Source organism: Cygnus olor, chromosome 25 (assembly GCF_009769625.2).
Source record: "Cygnus olor isolate bCygOlo1 chromosome 25, bCygOlo1.pri.v2, whole genome shotgun sequence".
Taxonomy (NCBI): Eukaryota; Metazoa; Chordata; class Aves; order Anseriformes; family Anatidae; genus Cygnus; species Cygnus olor.
Window position 1 is genome coordinate 2,734,398 of NC_049193.1, and position 22,601 is coordinate 2,756,998.

General features: G+C 39.2%; 1 protein-coding gene across 1 annotated transcript; it reads right to left on the reverse strand.

The window, feature by feature from the left end:
* Positions 1-55: 55 nt before the first annotated feature.
* On the reverse strand, positions 56-21,751 carry MPP3 (membrane palmitoylated protein 3). The gene is given in 20 exon segments (XM_040536735.1): positions 56-1,691; positions 2,300-2,332; positions 2,334-2,423; positions 3,259-3,367; positions 4,162-4,255; positions 5,448-5,528; positions 6,184-6,348; positions 6,659-6,700; positions 7,660-7,680; positions 8,881-8,945; positions 9,759-9,955; positions 11,017-11,091; positions 12,618-12,703; positions 14,179-14,260; positions 15,237-15,374; positions 16,154-16,234; positions 17,259-17,336; positions 17,900-18,018; positions 19,003-19,113; positions 21,615-21,751. Coding segments are annotated over 19 exon segments (1,761 nt in total). The 5' UTR covers positions 19,028-19,113; positions 21,615-21,751; the 3' UTR covers positions 56-1,511.
* Between the last annotated feature and the right edge of the window lie 850 nt (positions 21,752-22,601).

The following is a 22,601-nucleotide window of genomic DNA, read 5'->3' on the forward strand; positions in this document are numbered from 1 at the left end:
GATGGATGCACAACTTTTCTGGGCTGGAGTTAATGTAGATTCAGTGACAATGGTATGTAAGAAATGTGTTTTTAATAAGCAATGTTGTTAATTTTGCTGATTGCACTGAAACAAGAATAACATCATACTGTTAAGATTAAAAGAATAAGACTGGTGCACCAGAAGGTGGTGTTAAAGGGCACAGTACATAGGAAAGATCAGAACTCAATAGGCAGTAGAAAACAGGAACAAGTTTCAGCTAACACACACCTGCACAATACCCACAAATTCATCAAATAATTAAAAGGTATAGACACTTCCAGAATAATCTTGCTGTGTTTTCTTAGTGTTGCCCACCTAAAAAAAACCTATACAGGTTTCATATTCCTATCTCCTAAAACACCTGCAAAGCCCTCTAACAGTTAAGATTTCCTCTTAGGACTTGATGTTGACAACCACATGCTCTGGAAGCCTTTACTTGATTTCAAACAAAGGTATTCATAAGTGCTGGAAGAATAATTATTCAGTGCTGTAGCTCACCTGCTTGGTACTTCGGCCTCCTCCTTTGAGCAGCCTTTTTAGAGCTGCTATGTTGCTGTCCATGTGGTACCCAAGTAGGTGGCATTTGCAAAGATACCTTGTAGAAAATAAGCTTCTTAAAGTCCTATTTTACATCGTTATGCAATTTTAATGTAGACTAAAGAAATGTCTCTGGTTTATGAGATCGATTAGTCACAAAGGTATATTTACAGGTTGCTTAACATTTGTCCTGTGTCATTAGGAAGAGATTGGGAAAAATGGGCATAAGCCATGGACGAGCATACTAAGTACTAACTCTGCAAGACAGCCAGAAGCACTGGGAAGTGTAGGCTGGGCTTAAAAACAAACAAACAAACAAAACAACCCACAACAACAAAACCACCCCATTTCTCAGCCGCTAACACATATACAATTTACATAGGTGATCTAGGTTTTTTGCCTGATTGGAAAGGATTTGCAACCAGTGATCTTAAGTGCAAGGAAGCCAGCTGAACTTTTAAGTAACTGACAGGGTATAAGCACTCTCCAAAGAATATTCCTTCCACCTACCTGAAGTAGCTTGTTCTGTAGGCAGATTTGTTCCTGGAAAAAGTACCTTGTTCAGATGTACCTTGCCACACAAAGCATCACCAAAGACTGAAACTTCCAGCTGGTTAATGACCTGGCAATGCTTAAATGCTCTGGAAGCATGGGACCCTCCGTGAATTTTTACCTTACAAAATGCAGTATTTACAGTCTAAAAGTTACTTCAGTCCATTTTACTCATCTGTTTAGGCTGAGTACGCACTTTTAAATGACAGCTGCTACTCAGGATTCCAATTCAAGAAGGCAGTGTCAGCTTCTGACTTTCATTTTTTTCCACAGTCTTTATGTATGACTTTCTAGATAGAATAGCCGTTTTGAACCAAATCTGACATATTTCCCTTCTCTAATCCATATATATTTACAAGATACTTTTTATACAATTTTTCCTTTAAACAGATGATAGCAAGCTATGACCTAACCCAGTTGACTGGCACCCAAAAGGAATCCTTGTTTAGCTTCTCTAACACAGTTTTAAGCTGATTACATGCACTCTGGACATCTTCTTTCACCAGTATAGTGTCAATCAAATGGCCATAGTGCTCTTCAATGAATGCTGCTGAATTAATAATTTCCTGCTGTTCTTCATCCTGCTGATCAACACAAAAAGATAATACAAAATTTTCAGTAAGCTTCTTTAATTAATTATAAGCATTTTAAGTGTACGAGCACACTAAATCATTACTTTGAAAGAAATCAAATGAGCTGCTACCACTAGGAAAGGGTATGTAAAATCTTACAACTGAGATTATGGAGACATGCCACAGCTGGAATTTGGCAGGCTGTTTCAAAAATTCAAGACATGTTAGGGAGGGGGAAGAAACATGTTACAAGAGGGAAGTAAGACACTAACACAACATTTTACAAAATCAGAAGTGCTGCCTAACCTAACATCTGGAAATTGTACTCTTCTACAGTTGAAAAGTAGTTTATCTGAATTCAGTAGCATCTTCCCAGGCTGCGCCCTTCAGTGATATACACAGCTCCACATGTAAGATGTGCTCTTATTAATTTATGTGCTCTCATTACTTATATAGTCAAGTTTTAGGGGAGTCCAAAACCTCATTTTAAAGTGCTGGATGTCCATAGGACCCACTTCGTGCCTAACTATGACGCTCACTGTCATGGAAGAGGTGCTCTTCCATACAATAGCCCAAATACCTCTTTCATATTTGAAAGGTAAAGTTAGAATACTTACGAAGGGCGTTGAGATTTCTTCTGACACTGGAGATTTGAGGACATTTTTTTTTCTTTTCTGGAATGAGAGGCTTCACGAAGATAACATAAGGCTTAAATTCAGCAGTCCTCAAGTGTTTCACTGCCTGTGAACAGATATTTTTTGTCAATCCATATTGTATTTATTGCTGCATAGAATGCCAATGATCTGCTCAAGCTGGGTTCAACAATTTCACTTGTACACACTGTGACGTTAAGTCCTGGGCAGTATACGTCTGACCACTATAACCTCTTGCTCTTCAAGAGAAAAATTAATGTCAGTGCCGTGTAAGGTATTAAAAGAATATGTATGCTTCCTGGAGCACGGTCTAACTGCACAGACACCTTGCTTTGCTCTGCAATTCCCGAAACAAAGACATAGCCATAAACATTGAGAAAAGGACAAAAAATTGGTTTGACAGACAAGTTACCGTTTGCTTCTTGTAACAGGCCAAACACTTATTTTAAACCTGGAATTTATCTGAGGTACTATTAGAAGTCTTTTCCTGACTTGTTGCAGGATCCGTATCAAAATTTCAAAGACAGATTAGCATGCTATACCTTGGTATGTATACTGGTTACAACTCTAGCAGTGTTTCAGTAGTAATAAGAAGGAACAAGAATAGAAAAAAAATCATCCATGCTGTAAACATGGACTGGGACTTCAGCAGGCTAGTACAGAAATGTGCACTTCTCCTACAGCAAGATAAAACCCCACAGTGAGCTGTATCATCTAGACATCTAGTAACTGTACACAGTTCCTTGCTTTCTGAAGAGCCCTATTCTGCTCAGCTAGCAGCCAGGCCACCTGTCAGAAACACACACTCCAAGATCATCATTGCTCTCTGCAGAGCAAGTAGCCACAGTGAACAACATTCGTTACTTAGGCTGACAGCCTAGTAAGAAATATTTGCTTTCCTTAAAATAAACTGCAGAACTTACTTCAGGTACCACATCCACCAAACAAACCTTCTTTTTGGCCATCACAGACCGGATTGCCTCAAGACTTGTGCCATACAGATTTTCTTTGTATTCTCCATGTTCCACAAATCTAAAAAGTTAATTTATTTTTTTTAAATACAGTCCAGAAAGAATATTTAACTTTCATCATTTGATAGTTGTTTCCCAAAGTCACAGTAGTCAAATACAGAGGAGGAGGGAAGTCAAGAAAAAAAGCATTTCTTTTTCCAATTATTTTTTTCCTTCTGGTTGCTTAGTAGCAAGTGTCTTCTTCACATGTCACTAATAGTGAATCAGCACTACTGACAGCAGGGGAAGAAGCTGCATTAATTCAGTTGACTGATGTTCAAGCCAAACAGAAGAAAGTTGTTTCTCACATTAAATAGAGCAAGGCCAGCAAGGAAATGGACTTAGATTCTTCTGGGATACTAGCCAAAATCTGCATTTCTAGGAAACATAATTCATCTTCCAGAAAGTCCTTTACATGCACAGATTTAGTCTACAACTCACTTTAAAGTGGAATTACAGATAAAATTCCTCAATGTTATCCTTCACATTAAACAGAGGATAAAGTAGGACCAACTATTTATCTGTTACTTTCACTAGATTCAGTTCTGACCAATCATATTACTTATAATACGCAGGCTTAAATTCTAACTTTTGGTCTTCCTACCACTCCTATGTTGCTTCTAAATCGTCTCTTACTAGATTTCTGGGTTCACACTAACAGTCCAAACCGAGTAAAAACCTTTACTGGAAAGTGGAACTGTTCTCAAACAGCTTCTCCAATTTTGCACCTGATTTTGGTATTCGTATTACATGAAATGTAATTGAACATGTTTTTAAAATACTGCTAATTATGTCAGTATTTTAAAATTAACTCACTTGTTCTGCTGCACATCTGTCTCAAATGATTGCTTAGAGACAAAATTGTATTCTACCCCCTCCTTCTCATGACTTTTCTTTGACCTGGTTGTATCTAGAAGAGAGAGGAAGCGAAACACAGGAGACAAGTCAGATTTTCCTACCCATTTACATTCCTTGAATTTATATTAAGACCAAAACTGTAATATTACTAGTTTGTAGACCAAGAATGATACATTTAGTAGAAAATCATTATAGGTAGACCACTTTTGCTTTACCTTTATTATTTCATCTCTACCTTTCCCTGACGTTCTTCCAATTGAACTGTTTCCTTTAAGCCTTCCTGCTACAGCTCAGTTGATTCCCTGCTAATGCAGGAGAAGAGCAGCTTGATCTGTCAGCAGCAGGCTCAGAATGCTTCTTTTACTGTCAGCACCATTCCCACACTCCATTGAAACTTACACAATTATGTACATCCCTTGCTTTCAACATTGTTTCATTTAATATTTGTTATGAATGTAGGAGAAGCTTTGGTGATCATTCTAGAAATCTATACCTGGCATGGAAGTAATGTCTGGTCTTTTCTGCGTGCACATTTAGATTCAAGTAAAAATTACTCATGCAAGTTCTACTGCTAGCTGATTGAACACCTGCCTAACAGTCCTTTATCAACAATGCCCTTAATGTCATTTTTTTTGATTTCAACAGCATCTTGTTCCTCTATCACTGCAACTGGCTTGTATGAACAGACTAGATACAGTAATAAACAATTCAAAACCTTGTAGAAGTTTTGACTTTTTTTCCTGTGCACATATTAATTGCTCTATTTTATTCTCTTTAAATGTAGTTTATTATATTTTGAAGAAAAATCATCCTCTTTTAAACAAATATACTGAATACTGCATCGTTTTGGCTGAATCTTAAGATATTAGCTTTTCCACATAAGTTGCTTTTTTGCAGCTTACAATCTTATTTTTAGTTTCTGTATTCAATTTCTCTCTTTTTTTTTTTTTAATGTGCCTTGAGAAAAATGCAATCTATTCATTTGGAAAAACACAGTTAAGAAAACAACTGAGTTGACAAAATTCCAGACTGCATATGCATCGAGTTATATAGTCATCTGCTCAGCTATTAAAGGCAAGCATGGTTTATTACAATGAGGAAATAATTTCAACTACTTATGAAACATGCGTATAATCAACAATTGAAATACAAATTACCATTCATCAATGCAACGAGCTCTACACTATTAAACAGAATTTATGGGATAAAGTGGCAACACACAAACGTCAGTAAATTTTACTCACGTGGAACTGCAACACCATACTCCTGTGGGTTCTCTGACACAACCTTCTGCTTGAGCTCGTTTAATTTGGCCCCCAAGCAACCTAATAAAATAGAAATGACTTATAGATTTTTGTGGGGAATGAAATACCGTAAAAAGAATAAATTCTGTTTTACACAAACAATCTAATACAGGAGTGTTCTTGAAGAAACTTGTCCATGAGAGGCATCATGACCTGCCACATTTTACTTTGAAGAATATTATCAGGAACAAATTGAATCCTTGACAGCTTTTGGACAAACATTTGTTAGGCGGTAAATCAGAAAATCTGTAGTACTAGCAGTCAGTGTTATGTGATACGCTTGATTTTCTTCAGGAAACTGGCTAAGCAAAGAGCTGTTAAGCACACTGAATTACAATTACATGGAAAATTTTGATAGGTAATTCTCTCTAACATCCACCTCTTCATCATTGTTCTGACAGCGTAAGTTTGCATGTTTGAGTGAGAAGCAGACCCCAACACTGGAAGTGAATCAGAAAAATTACAAACAGTCTTGTGTCATTATTTCTTGAAGGATTTGGTGAGGTTTTTTTGTTTGTTTTGTGTTTTAAAGGATTGTCACTTAAGAGGCGATAACAAATACTGACTCAAAAATAGATATCTTAAAAAAATTATAAAAAATTAAAATCTCTTGGAGTAGGCGTAAAAATGGGAAGAAGGAGGTATATTAAAAATTTGAACCAATTCTGTATCTTACCAATCAAAACAACTAGCCTCCGTTGATCGCCAGGCTGCTGCTGGTATTTTGTGACTTCTTCGTACGTTAGGAACTCTGCTGCATCTGCCTGATCTGCTTGCTTTGTGTCATTCAGGTTGTTCTCCTTCTCTTTACGACTTAATCTAAAGCTCCTGCGTAAGCCAGCTGGAGAGGAAAAAACATAAGAAACACTAAAACCATGTCTTCATGTATCTAAACTTCCTAGCTTGTTCAGTTAGTAGCTACTGTCTTTGAATACGAGTTAGTCTCACAGGTTTTTTTTTAAGATCAAATCACTGCACGTATGCTAATCTCATCCGTGACAAATCTGTGTATCAGGTAGAAAACCAAGCACCTTCACACAAAAATAATCTAGTTTATGAAATGTTTATGTATGTAGAATTAACTAATTTTTCTTTTTAATTGTTTGGGTTTTTTTCTTACACAGAAGAGGAAGGGGATTTTGGTTTCTCACCTATGTAATGTCCATTGAAATATCCTTCACAGTCACAGTCCTCTGCAACAAAAGAAGGTGGGGAGGGCACAGGGAAGAGGAGGGAGAAAGAAGAGGAAGGAGATATATTAAACAGTGCATTCTGTATGCATCTGGCTGGTTGGTGAGGAACGGAAAAATTTTATATCCGGCATTATATGCATACACTGTTTTTTAACACAAATATGAATGACACCCACACACACACAAAAGTATTTGCCTTACCTAGTATTTTCTATTAAAAACAACAACAACAACCTCTATGTCAATATTGCACAATACTATTGTATGTCTCGGTATTTATGGTCTCCAGAATTTATACCCTTCAGCTTTTATTATGTTTGATCAGTGCTGCTGTTAAAAAGTGTATTTTTCAGGCTAAGTAGAACAAGAAGATTCCACAAACACAGCTCTATTTTAATGAACGAATTTATACATGGATACGATTACATTGCTGCTTCTGACTTTTTCAAAGATACTTGGACTTGAAGAAGGGTAATCAGAGATGACCAAAATAACTTCTCTAAATGTCTTCATTTTGATTACGTTAAATTACCACTGTTGAGTTATTCTTTACTCAAATGGCAAAGATACCATGCTTTTTATCATACACATGCCAACACAAAAAATAATAATAATAATATGCATGTTTAGGTTAAAAAAATATAATAATAATGCCTCCCAACCCTACTACCTCCAAGGCCCCTAAATTATGAAAAATGAAAGCATGATACTTAGCTGCAAAACACTATACTGAAATCCTAAGATCAATACTGAGTACTCATAATTCCCAAATGAGGACAACCAGCTTTGGATTACCTAAAGCAATCCAAATTAAATTAGTTTAAGTAACATGTAAGAAAGAAACCGCTGTACAAACAAGCTATATCTACTACTCCCTTTGCTTGGGGGTTTACCAAACATTTTGGAAAATGAATTGCTTGTTTACATTCAGAGAGAAAATGAGTTAGGAGAGTACCCACCTTTATCAGAAGACTGATCATCTGCAGTTAGCATGAAAGATAGAGTTGATATGATTAAAAGACTGACATATAATTGTGTAGAATTAGAGGGCATGGTAAGGAAGGTTTTTCTGGTCTGATTTGTTTATCAGGTTTTTATATCTCAAAAAAAAAAAAAAACATGCAGTAATATATCCTTACCAATTGATCAAAGACCCTTATGCTAAAATTTAGCAGTAAAAAAAATAATTTAGTATTAAAACCATTTACCTGCTTAACTGTCTCAAAAATGTCTGCCTAAGTAACAATCCTCATTACATGCCTCCTAACATTGAATGTAATGGAAACTAATACTGAAAAGCCTCAATCGAATGAAAAATGCTATGTTATCATTAGGTTGAGCATCTTCACTCAGCATCCTAGCATAAGAGTATTTCTTCAAGAGATATACCAGCATCATGGGTCAGAAGCTGGCTTCTGTCATTGAAGAGGGACACTTTCCAGATTCCTAATCTACGTGAGGGTGGCACTCCTAGCACGAAGTTGGGTTTCACACAATCACATGGCTCTCCCAGGTATCAGTAATAGCTGGGCTGAAGAGCAACAGTAACATTGTATTCTGGGATAATACAGAATGCTTCCTGCCTTTCATCACTATCAATTTCATCACAAGTGGCAGGTTTTGTGTGAATAATTCACTGACAGAGGCTTCAGAGCTGTAAACAAGAATCCTTTTAAAGCCTAAGACCATCTCTGTAACGCTAAGAAATGGACCAGTAAAGCTGAACTCTTCCTGTAGCCTGAAACGCAGATGGGATTGACAGTTCAAATGGTTTTTATCCTCCTTAAAGCCCCAGTTTATTTTCATACGAGCTCAGTCATTTCACGTACTAACGTATGAATTTTAAGTGTGCACTGGGTTATTTTTGCAGCTTTCAAGTTTCAAACTGTGGAAAGATGTGAACACTAACAAATTTTACAGCACTTAAAAAAACGTTTACAGACTCATGTTCTAGAGCAGAAAGAGACAGTCAGCCATGACCATTTTTTAAAACACCAGGCACCAGCAGCACTGAATAAAGCTCAAATCTAAATCCTCCCATGTGGCAGCTTATATTCATGCAAATCAATCAGTGACAGATTACACAAAACATATTCAAAAACATCATCATTGAAATCAGAAAAAATTACTGCCAAGTCAGCATCAACTAAGACATCACTTAAGGAACAGAACAGACTTACATAATGGCTTCTTCACAATTTTGGGATTCTGCTGAGTGCCTATAGTTCTTCTGTAAGTCAGTCGTCTAAATAGAAAATAATTACAATTTAGCCATTTAAGTTCAGAATTATAAAGAGCTTATATGTTATACATATAGCACTGAAAATAAAGAACAAAATGGCACTTCTTGGAAAAAAAAAAATGTCTCTGATTCAACATGTACAGTCCAGAGAAGATAAAACCAGCAATTTGGAGTAAGAATCACATAATAAGACCAGAGGCCAAAATCAGATTCCTTCTTAAATCTGTAAATCCCCTACTACTGTAAATATAAGACATTGGGTATGTTATTTCTTTAGAAGTTACATGTGAAAGTTGCTGTGAAAACAGAGAACGCTTCTAGCTGCAGATGATATCTGGGTCTAAGCTAAAGACACTCTTAGGAGCCAGATGAAATACCAGATACAATCTTTTTTTTAAAATAAAAACAAACAAACAAAAACAATTTAATGCATAAATTCAGAATTGTTAGAATAAATCAGTATTTCCTCATACTATGGAAGTACAAGTTTGCAAAATACAGTGTCTCTATTAGGCAAGAGGCTCAAGAGACTGATATTCCACGTTTCATTTCTAACATGTTTGTTTAGCAAGTGCTTCTGTCCTCATGCTACAAAGCAGTTACAAACTATCAAAAAAAAAAGCTAGGAAGTTTATTATATAATTGGAGAAGATGGAGCCTTCTAGCACTTTCCTCTAAGCATCTGCTATTCACCCTAGAATGATCCTGCCCTTCATTTCCTGTGAACAAAAGCAACATAAAAATGTGTGACACCATATGGTTAGTTAAAGAAAAATAAGGCAAAAAAAAAAAAGCTTGTAATGTTCACTGACAAACCTTTCTTGGAACTGCTTTGAGGGGATCAAGCCTGCTCTGAGGTTGGTGTCTCCAACACGTTTTGCTTGCCACCACGTAGGATCATCTTGGCTTACAACTTCTAGGATGTGTCGTCTCTTAAACGGCAGACCAGCCTCTTGGCAGGGGATGGCTCTGTCTTCTTTGGGATTATAGCAGAAAAGGGCCCTCATAAACACCTTCAAAAGAAAGTAACATATCCTTTCTTCTTGGCCTATTTGGAATTTCGAACTACTGTTAGAAGGCACTCTCCTAGCACATCCTTAACTAGAAAACTATATGCTCTCAACCTCTCCTTTATGCCTTGTGCTACTCAAAAATATTGAATCCTAGCAAGCTGCACCTGTATTTTGACTTACCCGCCTATGCAAAAAAATAAACTAACTTTCAAGCATCTACCCAGTCATTATGTATTGGCACTGTGGAACATGAGACTCAAGAGTCCAAGTCCCAAGTAAGCACATTTCACAGTCTACATAAGTACAAAATGCAACAAACAGGAAAAAATTAAGGGGAGAGAGAAAACAGTAAAGAGGGATTCAAGGCAAAGCAGCCTTATTATAAAGGCTGTCTTTAGAACGTTCCCTTAATGCATCAAAATCTACTATTCATCTTTTGATTTGCATCTTGCCACTACTTAACACATCAAAGCAGAACCACTTTTAAAAGTAATTTGAGACACTTCAAGGAAAAAATCATCAACTGAGAGCAGGGAAGCAGCAACAGAGGTTGACAGAGGAATCCTGGAAGGGACGAGTTGAACAGTACGTCGTTGCTGATCAAGGAGGCCAAATGAAGCACTCAGAGAGGTGTGCTGAAGTTTGCAGTGGCCTAACGTGGTCAGATGATGAATGCAGCTCTGCTCATGGGTAGATCTGTTTTAACTCAAGTGAGTGGCAAAATGCCCAGAGATAACAGACAGATAAGAGTGGATGTGGTAAGAGGAGACTGGCGTGAACTGTGGCTTTAATTACGTGAACCAAACCAAGAGGGTAGATTTCAGAAATGCTATGAATGAGCATGTGCCAAGATAACGAAGACAGAAGTCATCTAAGTAATTATACCGAATAAGCTGGCACTATCTTTTACGTCAAGAAAGTGCCCTACTATCTTTTTAGTTAGATTATGGGTCTAATTCTGTGCTGCCCCTCACTGAATCGGCAGGAATCTTAGAAAATACTAGCATCCCTGTAAATGCAAGTATGAAAACTGTGCTTCAGTATTTCATCAAGTTGCGTACCTTGCTGTCTTTTAGACGGTCTTCTTCTTTGACGGCTGGAATTATTTTTAATGTTATTGATCCCTGAGACTGAGCCTGAGAAAATGAGAAACATTTAAAAAAAAAACAAAAAACTTTGAAAGCACAATAAGGACACAATGCAAACCATTCAATTTCCAATTTAGGAGTAAGTGCCTTTCTATTCTTCTCAAAACTTTAACAGGCAAAGCTAACCCACTATTTAACTTCATTACAGAGACTATCACGATGTTCCATGAATCTTCCAAAACAGCGTCTTCCCTATTGGAGACACACACCAACAGTAACTCCTTAGCTAGAACGCAGTAAAACGTGCATTAAAATTCCCTTATTTCCTTTCAGCAACCAAATTAATTTCTGGATTACAGTTCATACGTCATGAAAAACTTCTGTGGCTTTAAGTTTGATACTAACTTAAGTTTTTGCAGCCTAAACATTTTTGACGTGCTCCATTTAAAAATATTGTTGTTTTCCCAGATAGCAGCTCTTCTTGCTAACTGGTTAGGGTGCAAATATAGACATCTACATTCTTTCTAAGCATTTTTGCTAACAAATTTCACTTATTTGCTACAGTAAATTTAAAAGTGCTTCTAGGTGCTTGGAAATTTACAATAGGTTTATCTAATCTATTTTTAGATACATTCCTTTGTACGAGATGAACTGTGTCCCAGAGAAGCCTGTTGTTCTGTACAGATTAAAAAGCTATACAATCAGCTTGGATAAACATTTGTGGTTCTTCCTCAGAAATAAACCATGAAAAGGAAACAATTACAATGCAGGCATTTAAAACATGACAGATGAATACCATCCCAGGGTCCCCACAAATAAACTTTATACAGTATGGCACAGGATGGGTTTGATTTCCCTCCCCTAATTTGAAAGGGGTCATTCTCCATATTCAGTATAATTTGGATCAAAATTAAAATCAGGTGATGGAACTGATGCCAGATACTTGTGTCTCTAAGGGCTGCTTTTCTTCTTACTGCGTCACTAACCCCACTCGACACCAAGACAAGGGGGAGCCAAGCCGCAAGAGGGGAGTCAGAGACGAGTAAGAGCTATGACACTTTCTGCAACACAACAGGCTGACCACAGATGTGGAGGTTTAGAAAGAGCTATCAGTATTTGTGGGTTAGAGAAGCTTGACGCACAAATTTGGCAATGCCTCAAGAAATCTGGTAATACGGAACAGACTGACAGCTGTAACGGACACACAGCTGACTTCCTTCTGGTTCCCAACATACCATATTATGAATAAACTGCTTCTGTATTAGGAACACACTTTTAATTTGCAATTTGCTTGTCATAAACAAAGCATGAAGGGGACTTTCTTGACAAAGCAACATGTAACTTTATATTTGTATCTTACTTGGTACCGATTCAGTTCCATGGAAGTTTCTGAAGTCAAAAGAAGAGGACTAAATAATCCACGGTGAGAAGAACAACTCTTATTGCAAAGACAAGCAGGGATTCCATCTTTTAGCTCTATACATACATCTTAAACTCATGGTTATATCTCATCATCTATTGTATTTACTAGATCACCCAATAGAAAAGATCTTGAAACAAAAATCAGTGCAGACCAAAATCTGACTTATTTCTTCTGGTCGTTTGTGAAGCACAGCAATACCATTGACTTCTCTCAGTTCATCTCCAACATGGACAAGACCTGACAAGACAAATAAATTAAAGTAAGTCTACAGACTGGAAAGCACCACTCCTCTGATGTCTGACCTATGTTAATAGCACGTAACTCCCTTTCTTCCCCCCCTCAGCTTAGTGGATTTCCTACTACTGCCAAGTGCTTCTGTTGGCAATGTGCTCTTCATCCACATGGCATTTTTTTTGACACACCACGGTCACATATGAGACCAATGTGGAGTCAGAGCACATGTGGCGAGACACTTTGGAAAAATCACTGTCTTTATATTTGGATCAGCACTAAGAACGCAAAACAGGAATAGTTTCCTAAGAATGATCACATCCTGTAAGGTTAGGAGACAAGCTGCCGACTACAAAGGCAGGAATAACATGGCTGTCAACTGACAAATCAACACCACATGGTCCCTGAAAGACTGTTGGACTTTTTTTTAAAAAAAAACAAAAACACACAAGCCATGAAAAGGCCCTTATGAGTTTTAGGTTTGTTTACCCAGGAAAGTAAGAAATATTGCATTTGTATACAGTATAACTACTACTTAGTGACTTATAAGACTTTGTCACAAAAGCAAACAGAAAACAACTCATGATACATTGAAAACACCAAGCATACCAAGATGTAAGATTAAAAGTAAAAAAAACATATCTCTTTTCTTCCCTTTCTTCTAAGGCTTAAACCTACCTCTCCCATCTCTGTTGGCATTTTTCCTAGTGGCTCTTTTAGACAAAAATGTATCTAATTAAAATAATAGATTACTGATGAAATACGGAAATGCTAAGCACACACTCTAGTCATTTCACATTACATTTATCAGATTATGCTAATACGAGAAATGGTAACAGTCAAGAAAAACGCTGTAATTAGCTAATATTTTTTCATCACAGTAATTCATTAATTTAGGGATTGTATTACCTGTGTATTAAAGAAGTGCATGAGGCTTGGATTCTATAAATCACATATAAGGCCAATTCAGTTTAATTTAATAAAGTCTGGATGAGCACCTTCTAGAAAACAAAAGGTCAAACTTTGCATGAATTAACCCTGTAGAATCTGAAAGCATGCTGAAGCCTATGCAGGGAAGCCTCTCCCGCCATTAGACACCTGAAATTCAGTTGTCAAGTGAGCTTACCACGTAGGCTCCCCTTACAGTCAATGGGAAAGAAAGGCAATTCCAGCAGTGGAAACCCATTCCAAGGCTTGTTGGGATGATTCATTCTCCAGCAATGTCCATCTCTCTCCACTGACTACACAGAGAGCCCACATAGTAGTTCAGACTTGACATCTAACAGTTGCCTACGGAGAGTTAGGCAAGTTGCATCTTTTTAACAAAATAGTCTACATATATTTAAATAAACACCATCAGATTTAGCTAGAAGTTACTGCTCTAGGTATGTGTATATAGTGCATGTGTGTGTGCATAATTCTAGGAATTTTTAAACAGTTTACAAATGCTATTTTAAATCCCCCTTTCTTCAGAAATTTACCACTGCGATCAGCTGCACCACCTCTCATGATCCTTGCTACAATCACAGCCCCTGTATGCTCATCTCTTCTGATGGTAGCTCCCTGAAATAAAACATAACCCCCCCAAAAAAAGAAACCATCATAAGAAATTTCCTTACGATACACTAAGCAACAAAATAACGTGTAAGCTAGTACGTCTTCTAAATTGGAATTCATTTCCATTATAGATTTTGTCTTCCTCCTTGATAATTTTCACCACTATTCAATTTTTGCTAGTGCCCATCTCAAATGATTGCAGGAAGATGTGTGCACCCTCTTTTTCTGACCACTATGCTCAGTGTTTACCACACACCTACACATTATAGTCATGATCAGTCACTCAAGTGTGCAAAGCAATACCTTGCAATGAGCTTTCTCTATGTGTCTTCTGAATCTTTATACAATAGAGCCATCCCTTTTAAGCATAAAAGCAAGCAAAGCCAAGTATTAGGGGTTTTTTCATTTGTTTTTCCAAGCTCTGCTGGCAATATAAATCTTTAATCAGGAATCGAGTCCCTGCTTTCTTCTACTACCTACTGTCATGTACAGTTTCAAAAAGCACTTTAGCAGATCTCTTCCCCAGTGCAATTATTTTCTCTTAGGAAATCAATTCTTCCACTTCCATTTGTATAAATTAATATTATATCAATATTCTGTTTACGTATAGCTATCAAACATACTCCTACCACACATCACTGACATTCATGTAAATGAAGGTATTCATTTTACGTTAGCTACAAAAATAAAATAATTAATATGTATAATAAGCATAATTACTTCAACATATACTGCTTCCTCAGAGGTCATATTCCCTGCAAAGTTAAGGTATTCCCTGCAAAGTTAAGGTACGAACACATATCTATAAAGTATCTCATACAAAATTGTGAAGGTGTGTTTACCAAAGTTTTCTTCTCGTGCTATTTTACTAGCTTCAGAACACTAATTTTTTTCAGACTCTTTCACCTACCTCCTCTGTACTTACAATAACTCTTTAGCACTACAGAATTTTATGACTAGACGTGGATTATCTTAAACGTACCAAGGGTTCTTTATTTTTCACTAGCCGAACAATTTTCACTGATTCTTCATCAAAATCATCGTCAAAGTTATCGGGAAGCGGTGGAAGGACTGGGTCAAAGTTCTTTTGTGCTACAGTGTCATGTACTACAAGCATTGCCTGTTTAAAGAAAGTAAGAAACAGTAATGTAATGGAGTATCACAGCTTTCCAGTTCTCATGTTTCAGACACTATGGCAAACTGAAAAACAAAAAAAAATACAAGAAAACCCACACCCCAAAAAGCTATCTTTGGGGAAATCCTACACAGAAGTCCTGTAGCATAAATAAGTGATTTTTTATTGGTCTTCTGGCTACAATACTGAAAAGGCCTGTATTTAGTGTTAAACTCTGCTCTTTTTACACTAATAAAAAGAAATAAGAAGCTGTCAAAGCACTAATATACATGGTGGAAGGATACAGAGTGTCTCCTTTCCCTTCTCCTGGACTTTCAAAGGAACTCACTCACTGACCAACCCATGCTTTTCAATCCTATCTGTCAGTTACTCTTTTCATTTAGTCTACACATCTTTGCACTTGTCTCATTGTGTCTATTCACTTCAGAAAAAGAGGAAAGTCAGAGACTCTCTTACAGATTATCTTATCTACAGATTATCTTATCTATTATTTTATCTTAATCTACAGATTATTTTATGCACCATGTAAATTACATGGTGGTATATGTCGATATATAAAGTAAGTCCAGGCATTAATACTGTGTCTTCTCAATCCCCTTCACATTCTAAAGCCTGCTGTAGGAAACCACAGTGGAACAGAACTACAGTTTGTAGGAGGCTTTTGATTTCTCTTACAGACTCTCCAATATAACTTTTCCTATACAGAATACTGTTGGGAGTTATGCAAAGGAATTCGACTAAGGTCTCCAGTGTATTTTTTTTACCCTGAGATGTGGTGTTGACAACAGCTGAAGAAGCTCTTTTTCTTCGTTATTCACTGGTGCAGTCTGCAATTCTTCTATTACCTTTAAAATAAAAATGAGCAACTTGAAAATAAAAGGTGTCCATAATTCTAGACACTCGATGCAGAATTCACAAATGGTATGTGAAACAACACTCTTGTGTTTACGCTGTGATAAAGCAGTTTAACACTGTTTCTATAACCAGGCAGCATTATCTACATGCATCACACAACAGAAGTTTCCCTGTACTCCTACAAAGCCTGGATACCAAAATGCACCCTGGAGTCCCAATCCTTACAAACAAACAAGAGAGAAACAATGGAAGCATTTTTGCACTTGGCTGCTTAGGTAGGAGGATAGAGAAGGGGCAGGGAGGAGGAAGGTAGAAGCAGGGGAAGCAGGAGAGGTTTCCTTTCCCTGTGAAGAATTCTAGATAGGGAAGTCCTGTAGTCCTGTGTAAAACTTCTCTCTTCTGATATTTAGATGATTATTTTGTACAATTTTGACAGGCAGCAGTGTCAAAACTTCTGGGGGGAGTGGTGGTATGCTGCAGGGTCAGATGGGGCAGTGGTGTCTCCTGGCTTTGTAAAGGGTGGAATTTGCCCTTTGCTATACTGTGGAAGGAAATAGGCACAAACTACTTGTAAAAAAGCTGTCAAAAGGTAGCATGATTTTCATTTTTTTCAGGCACGTGGCACATAACAAATCTAAGATACAGGGTTGCCCTGTGAACAGCAATGCAACCCGGACTGTAAAGGATTTATGTTCTTATAACTGAACTCCTAAGTGGGATACTCTACCATCAAAAAGAACTGAATGCTTCTTCCTGCCTCTCCCTTAGGAAGACCATTAATAACAACCCTCTGCTCTACCTGTCTACATCTGCCTTCACTGGACATATAATGACCTGATATTTTTGAAGCTTTTTTTCTCTGATTAATTATTAGTAAAACTTTCTAACAGACTTCCAAGAGAATCTGGCAAGAGGAGAATTACCTACACATAGAGCACAATTGCTTTCATTTGTTAGAAGAGTAGGCTTAAAGAAGAAGGGGGGAAAAAAAGGAAGACAAGAATTTTTACTCACATCTTCAACTAATCCCGCTGCACTATGTAAAACAGGAGTTGGACTCTGCCTTTCATAATGACGGAGTTTTTCATGAATCTAAAAAAGATTACTCGAGTATATTACCACAGAGAGATACAAAACTTCCTAAATATACGTGGAAGATTTTATGTATAACTTTTCTGAGACAAGCATCAGAAAAATATTCTCTCTTGAGGCCATTTTTTTGTCTAGGAGTTTTTGAGTTTTCTTTTTGCTAATCTTAGTTTCACAGACAACCAAAAGATCTGTTAGGACTTCAGCAGCGTAAGAGAAAAATGAAGGCATTTCACACTGCTTTTTAGCTATTGCCAAAACGCACGTGCAGTACCCAATCACATCAAGTAACCTATGAAGTGTTCTCAATCTAACTACCAACTAAACCCTAGGAATGGCACTTCCAATCTGATTCCAATTACACAATTCAACATGACCACCCAATACCAGGCAGAAATGGTTTTGTTTGAACAAAGTTTCTCGATTTTCATTCAATGTTCTTCATGTTTGTGCTCAAATAAATACATGCTTTGGTCAGAACAGAGTTGCAAAGTAAATGGTTGATAAATCAAGGGAACAGAGAATAAACAAACCTGTAAGTAAAATGTAAATTGGTAAGCTTTTACCTTCATCAGGTAGCTGAGACTCTTTTCACTGAAGACGTCCTTAAGGAATCCCATTTCCTCTTTATGATTTGAATCAGGTCTTAGCTGAGACGTCAAAAGAGCCAAAGTTTCATGTAAACCTAAGTTTAAATTCAAGACAGAACAGAACTTTTATAGATGGCATGTCTCACAGGACCTTCTATTACAGACTTAAATGTCAACTACATTTACTTGGGTACCATCTTGGTTATTATTAAGTTTGCACATAGATTTGTGCTTATCCTCCGCTCATTTTTAATGCTTCCTTCTTAAGCAGTAAACACAGCTTGAGATACAACATATATTAAGGCAAAAAATACTACTACAATATACTATTTAAAGCTATTACTCTTGAAGCTTTCCCCTTTAAGTAATTTCCCTTTGTTCCTGTAACAGCTGGCCCTCTAACAAACTCTGAGTTATTACAGCATCGCAGCAGACTCGCAAGGTGACTGAGCCACCTCCTTTGTTGCACAGCCACCAGCTCTGCTTCCCAAGGAACTTTTTTTTTTTACAAGTGTTACCCTGCCATTTCTACCTCTGAGGCACCTTTTAGGAAGTCAGGTCTGACCAGAGGAGAAAAGGCCTGGTGCTGCGCTGAAAGCAAAGCTTGTGGCTAGTTTTCTAAGTGCTTAAACCGTCAATATCCCCATTTTGCAGTGTACAGAGGCAGACAAACATTAGTTTTTTCCTGGTGGACCATGGCTGATTTTAAAAAAATACAATAACAGGTGGCACAGCAAGCAGCAGAAATGTAGGGCTGATATTTAACAAGCATGCATAGGAGCCTGTTTTATACTGAGAGGTCCGAGTTTGTCCATAGGAGCCTGGTTACTAGCACACACTCATTCAGGGGCTCAAGAATTCTTATGAAACCAGGCATTTCCTGAAATCTTAATAACTTTATCCAATTCCACCTTTTATACTCGACTGTCTTTGTATATTCTTTCATGTAACTCCCATGAAATCTAGTTGAACTGTCTTAATGCTATTTTATTTAACTGCAACATGAATTCATTTCCTCCGTGAAAAACATACGCCAAGTTTTCAGCCACCAGTCTGTTGAAAGCATGCAGATTAGTTACCTGAGTCTTCCGAAAGCACTGGCATGGCTTTGTTCTTAGTCTTAGACACAAATGTTCAACTTAAATCAACACGATTGTTTCTTCTTTCTGGACTGCAATTCAGAGGCAGTCCTGAAATGAGCAAAGACAAAATCTAAGCTCGAGCATGTGAGAAAAATGAAAATCATGTAAAATTAGTAAACTCCTAGTACAACTTTTAAGCATTTGGTTTAACCTGAATCAAGCAGAGTCCTTTGGTTATTCTTCTACATATGCAATAACATACAAGAATGTAAGATACTGTGTTATATAATAACTTTACAATATCTTGGATAGAGTTGATGCTGAAGAGAGCAGATGCTTCCCTATTCTATTCTCAACTTTTAGAAAGCCTAAGTAATTCTCTGAAAAAGAAAAGAAAAAGCACAGTACAGAATGGATGTCTAAAAGCACTGATAAGCACCATATGCCCAGGAATAGCCAGAGCATGCAGGAAGATGCCATCATGAGAATATGTTCTGGCATTCCAATGCAGACTGTGCTATGATTAGATGCAACTCATTAAAGCCAGCAGGAGTGTCACTCCATCAGCCCTGGTCATGGGTACTAAGGATGCTGCAACAAATAAGGCTGACTCCTTTGCACAAAAAATTCCATTAGATGCTTTTATTGCGGATTTCTCTTGAGAGCAAATGACTCCAGAAATATTTCATTTCAAACTGCAAAATTGAATCTACACTTATAATCAATAGTCCAAGATAGAACATTTTGTGTCCTCCCTGGCATTTAAAATCTTGTTCGTGCTCATAAAATTAATCAAACTCATGCTTACAGAAAAAGAAACAGCCGTAACAGCACATACACAAAAAGACAGAGGGATACTTCACTCTTTACTGAATGCAATAAAGGATGTATATTGTGCTTTTATGTGCGTTCTCTAACTGGTGAGCTCACAGACAGCTGAAATTTCATTCTGATTTATGGATCATACCCCAGTGTGTAACACAGGCTGAACATTCATTTAATTAACTTTCAAGACTATTTCTATTACATATTGCTTTGAAGAAATATGCAAATTCCATCCTCTATTTGCCACTTCATGCCAGAAGAAATGTATACACAATTCATTCAATCCCCCTGGTTCATTTACTACTCCATTTAATTTGACACATATTTGAAACATTCTCTGATTATCAAGAGAACTTTAATTGCCCACTCTGCCTTTGTAAGAATGTATGCTTCCTGCAGTCAAACTTACTTAGCACCAAAACCAAAGTAAATCAAGTTATTTTCCAGACTCTTAGCCAAACAGCATCCTACCCGGCAATATGGAAAATACTTGTTTTAAGATCTCAAAAACCTGACAGCAAACTCAAGAGCACTAGACTTAGATGAGTTAGGCACAGCAGTCAAAATGGTGGCTTCCCGTAGAGGCCTTTGCCATGCTCTGTAAAATCCACGTTAGACTCAGTTGCTTGGACTGAACATTCAGAAGACTGAAAAGTATTTCACGTTCAATAATTCATCGCTGGCATCCTCCTGTCAATACTCAGTGCTGGCTTCCAGGTACTAAATTCAGCCACGGGCACGTGACATTTTGCAAGGGGGGCTCAAAATCATTTATCTACCCCTCCATCCGTATAGTATGAATCTGCTCACATATCCTTTTCATCTAAAATTATCTACTCTACACCACAATTCATTTTTTATGTGTGTCCTTGCCCACCTGTTCCTCAGACAGAATGTTTGAGCCACCTCCCTTGCCCAGGAAGAGGCCTGTTGATATGTGGAGAGGGTTAAACACATGGATGCTGTACATGGGGTCAGAGATTAAACAGAGATGTAATATACTTCGTCATGCCCCCATTACCTCAGAAAATAGACCTACTGCAGTTCACAGCCTACATAAATCATCTGTAACCCAGGTATGTTGGTCAAAGCCTTCATAAAGCTTCCACAACCCAGATATATCACAGCGGTAAAAGAGCCCATTTCCAAAAGCAGTGACATTTTAACATCTTCCCAGAAATCACCCTAGTGATGATGAGGCCAGGAAAGGCACCTGCACACTGAGAAGCTCGTAGCTGATGGCTACGACGTGGATTTTCTCTTCACCTTGCCTTTGTGCCCACCGCGTGTCAGGGGCTGACCGAACCAGCCTTTCAGCTGCCGCTTCGCCCGCCTCAGCGCTAACGGAGGGACTGCTCCGGCAGCTGAGAGAAGCGGCGAGCCCTCTCAGGGGCTCTTCCACAGCGTCTCTGCGCTAACCCGAGGGCAGGCAGGCGGCCCGGCTGCCCCGGCATCGCTCCCCGGGGCTCCCAGGCACGGAGCGAGGCTGCTCCCGCACAGCCACGGGGGGGGTTGCGGCGGTGCGGCTCCGGAGCCGCTTCCTCGGCCACGAAGCCGAGCTCTGCGACGGGCTCTGGGACCCCGTCTCCGCTTCCCGCAGCGCTCCGGCGGACTCGCTGCGAGCCCTCTCCCCTCAGGCGGAGCTCGCCCGAGGAACCCCGGTGGCTCCGCGCAGCGGAGGCCGCGTCAGAGCCCGGCCCGGCCCCAAAATGGCGCCGCCCCGCTCCCCTCAGCAGGCACCGAGCGGCGCTCCGGGAGCGGTGCTGCCGCCGGGCGACCGTTACCTGCGGCTGCGGGCCCGAGCCCGGGCCCGGAGCGGTGCTTGGCTGCCTGCCCGCCCCGGCGGAGCGGTTCCCCGGTGCCCGCCTCCCTCCAGCCCGCTGCGAGCCTCGCTCATGCGCCCCTAGAGCCGGTTACGCGCCGCCTCCCGCCCTCCTTCCCTCCCCCGAGCTGCCCGGGGCTGGGCGGGCGACAACGGCGGGGCCCGGGGTGGCTGTGAGGTGGCGGCGTTCCCTGGGGTGGTCTCCCCGGGATCTCCCGGTGGGCCTGGGCCGGAGGTGTTCCCCTGCCCGGTGCCCCACAGGCTCCAGAGCCGCCCTTTCCCAAAGCACTCTCAGGGAGCGATGGCACCGAGATGTCACCTCGTCCCCCGGCCAGCCCCTGCCACATGTGGTAGATGTGACAGCTGTGGCGTTGGGAGACTTGGAGGACCCGGCGGTGGCTTTCTGGATTGTTTCTTCACGGGGGGGATGTGGAATTGGAGCACACATGAAAATACTTCAGGATAAATCGTGGTTGGGGGATGTTAGGTGGCCAGGCATCAAGGGAGCAGCCAGTTTGCTCTTTCAATAGAAACACAAGCCCTTCTGTTTTGAAAGGCCAGCATGTTAGTAATGTATATTCAAGCCCCAGTACGCATCCTTTGGAAAATAGAACAGAATAGTTCAATTGGAAGTGACCTACAATGATCATCAAATCCAACTGCCTGAGCACCTCAGGGCTACCCAAAAGTTCAAGTATATGAATGAGGGCATTGTCCAAACACCTCTCAAACGCTGACAAGCATGGGGCATCAACCACCTCTCTAGACAGCTTATTCCAGTGTTTGACAATACTCATGGTAAAGAAATGTTTCCTAATGTCCATCCTGAGCCTTCCCTGGTGCAGCTTTGTGCTGTCCGCATGCGTACCCCTGTTGGTTCGCAGGGAGCCCAAGTTGGCGTCTCCCTCTCTGTTTCCCCTCAGGAAGCTGCTGAGAAGAGCAATGAGGT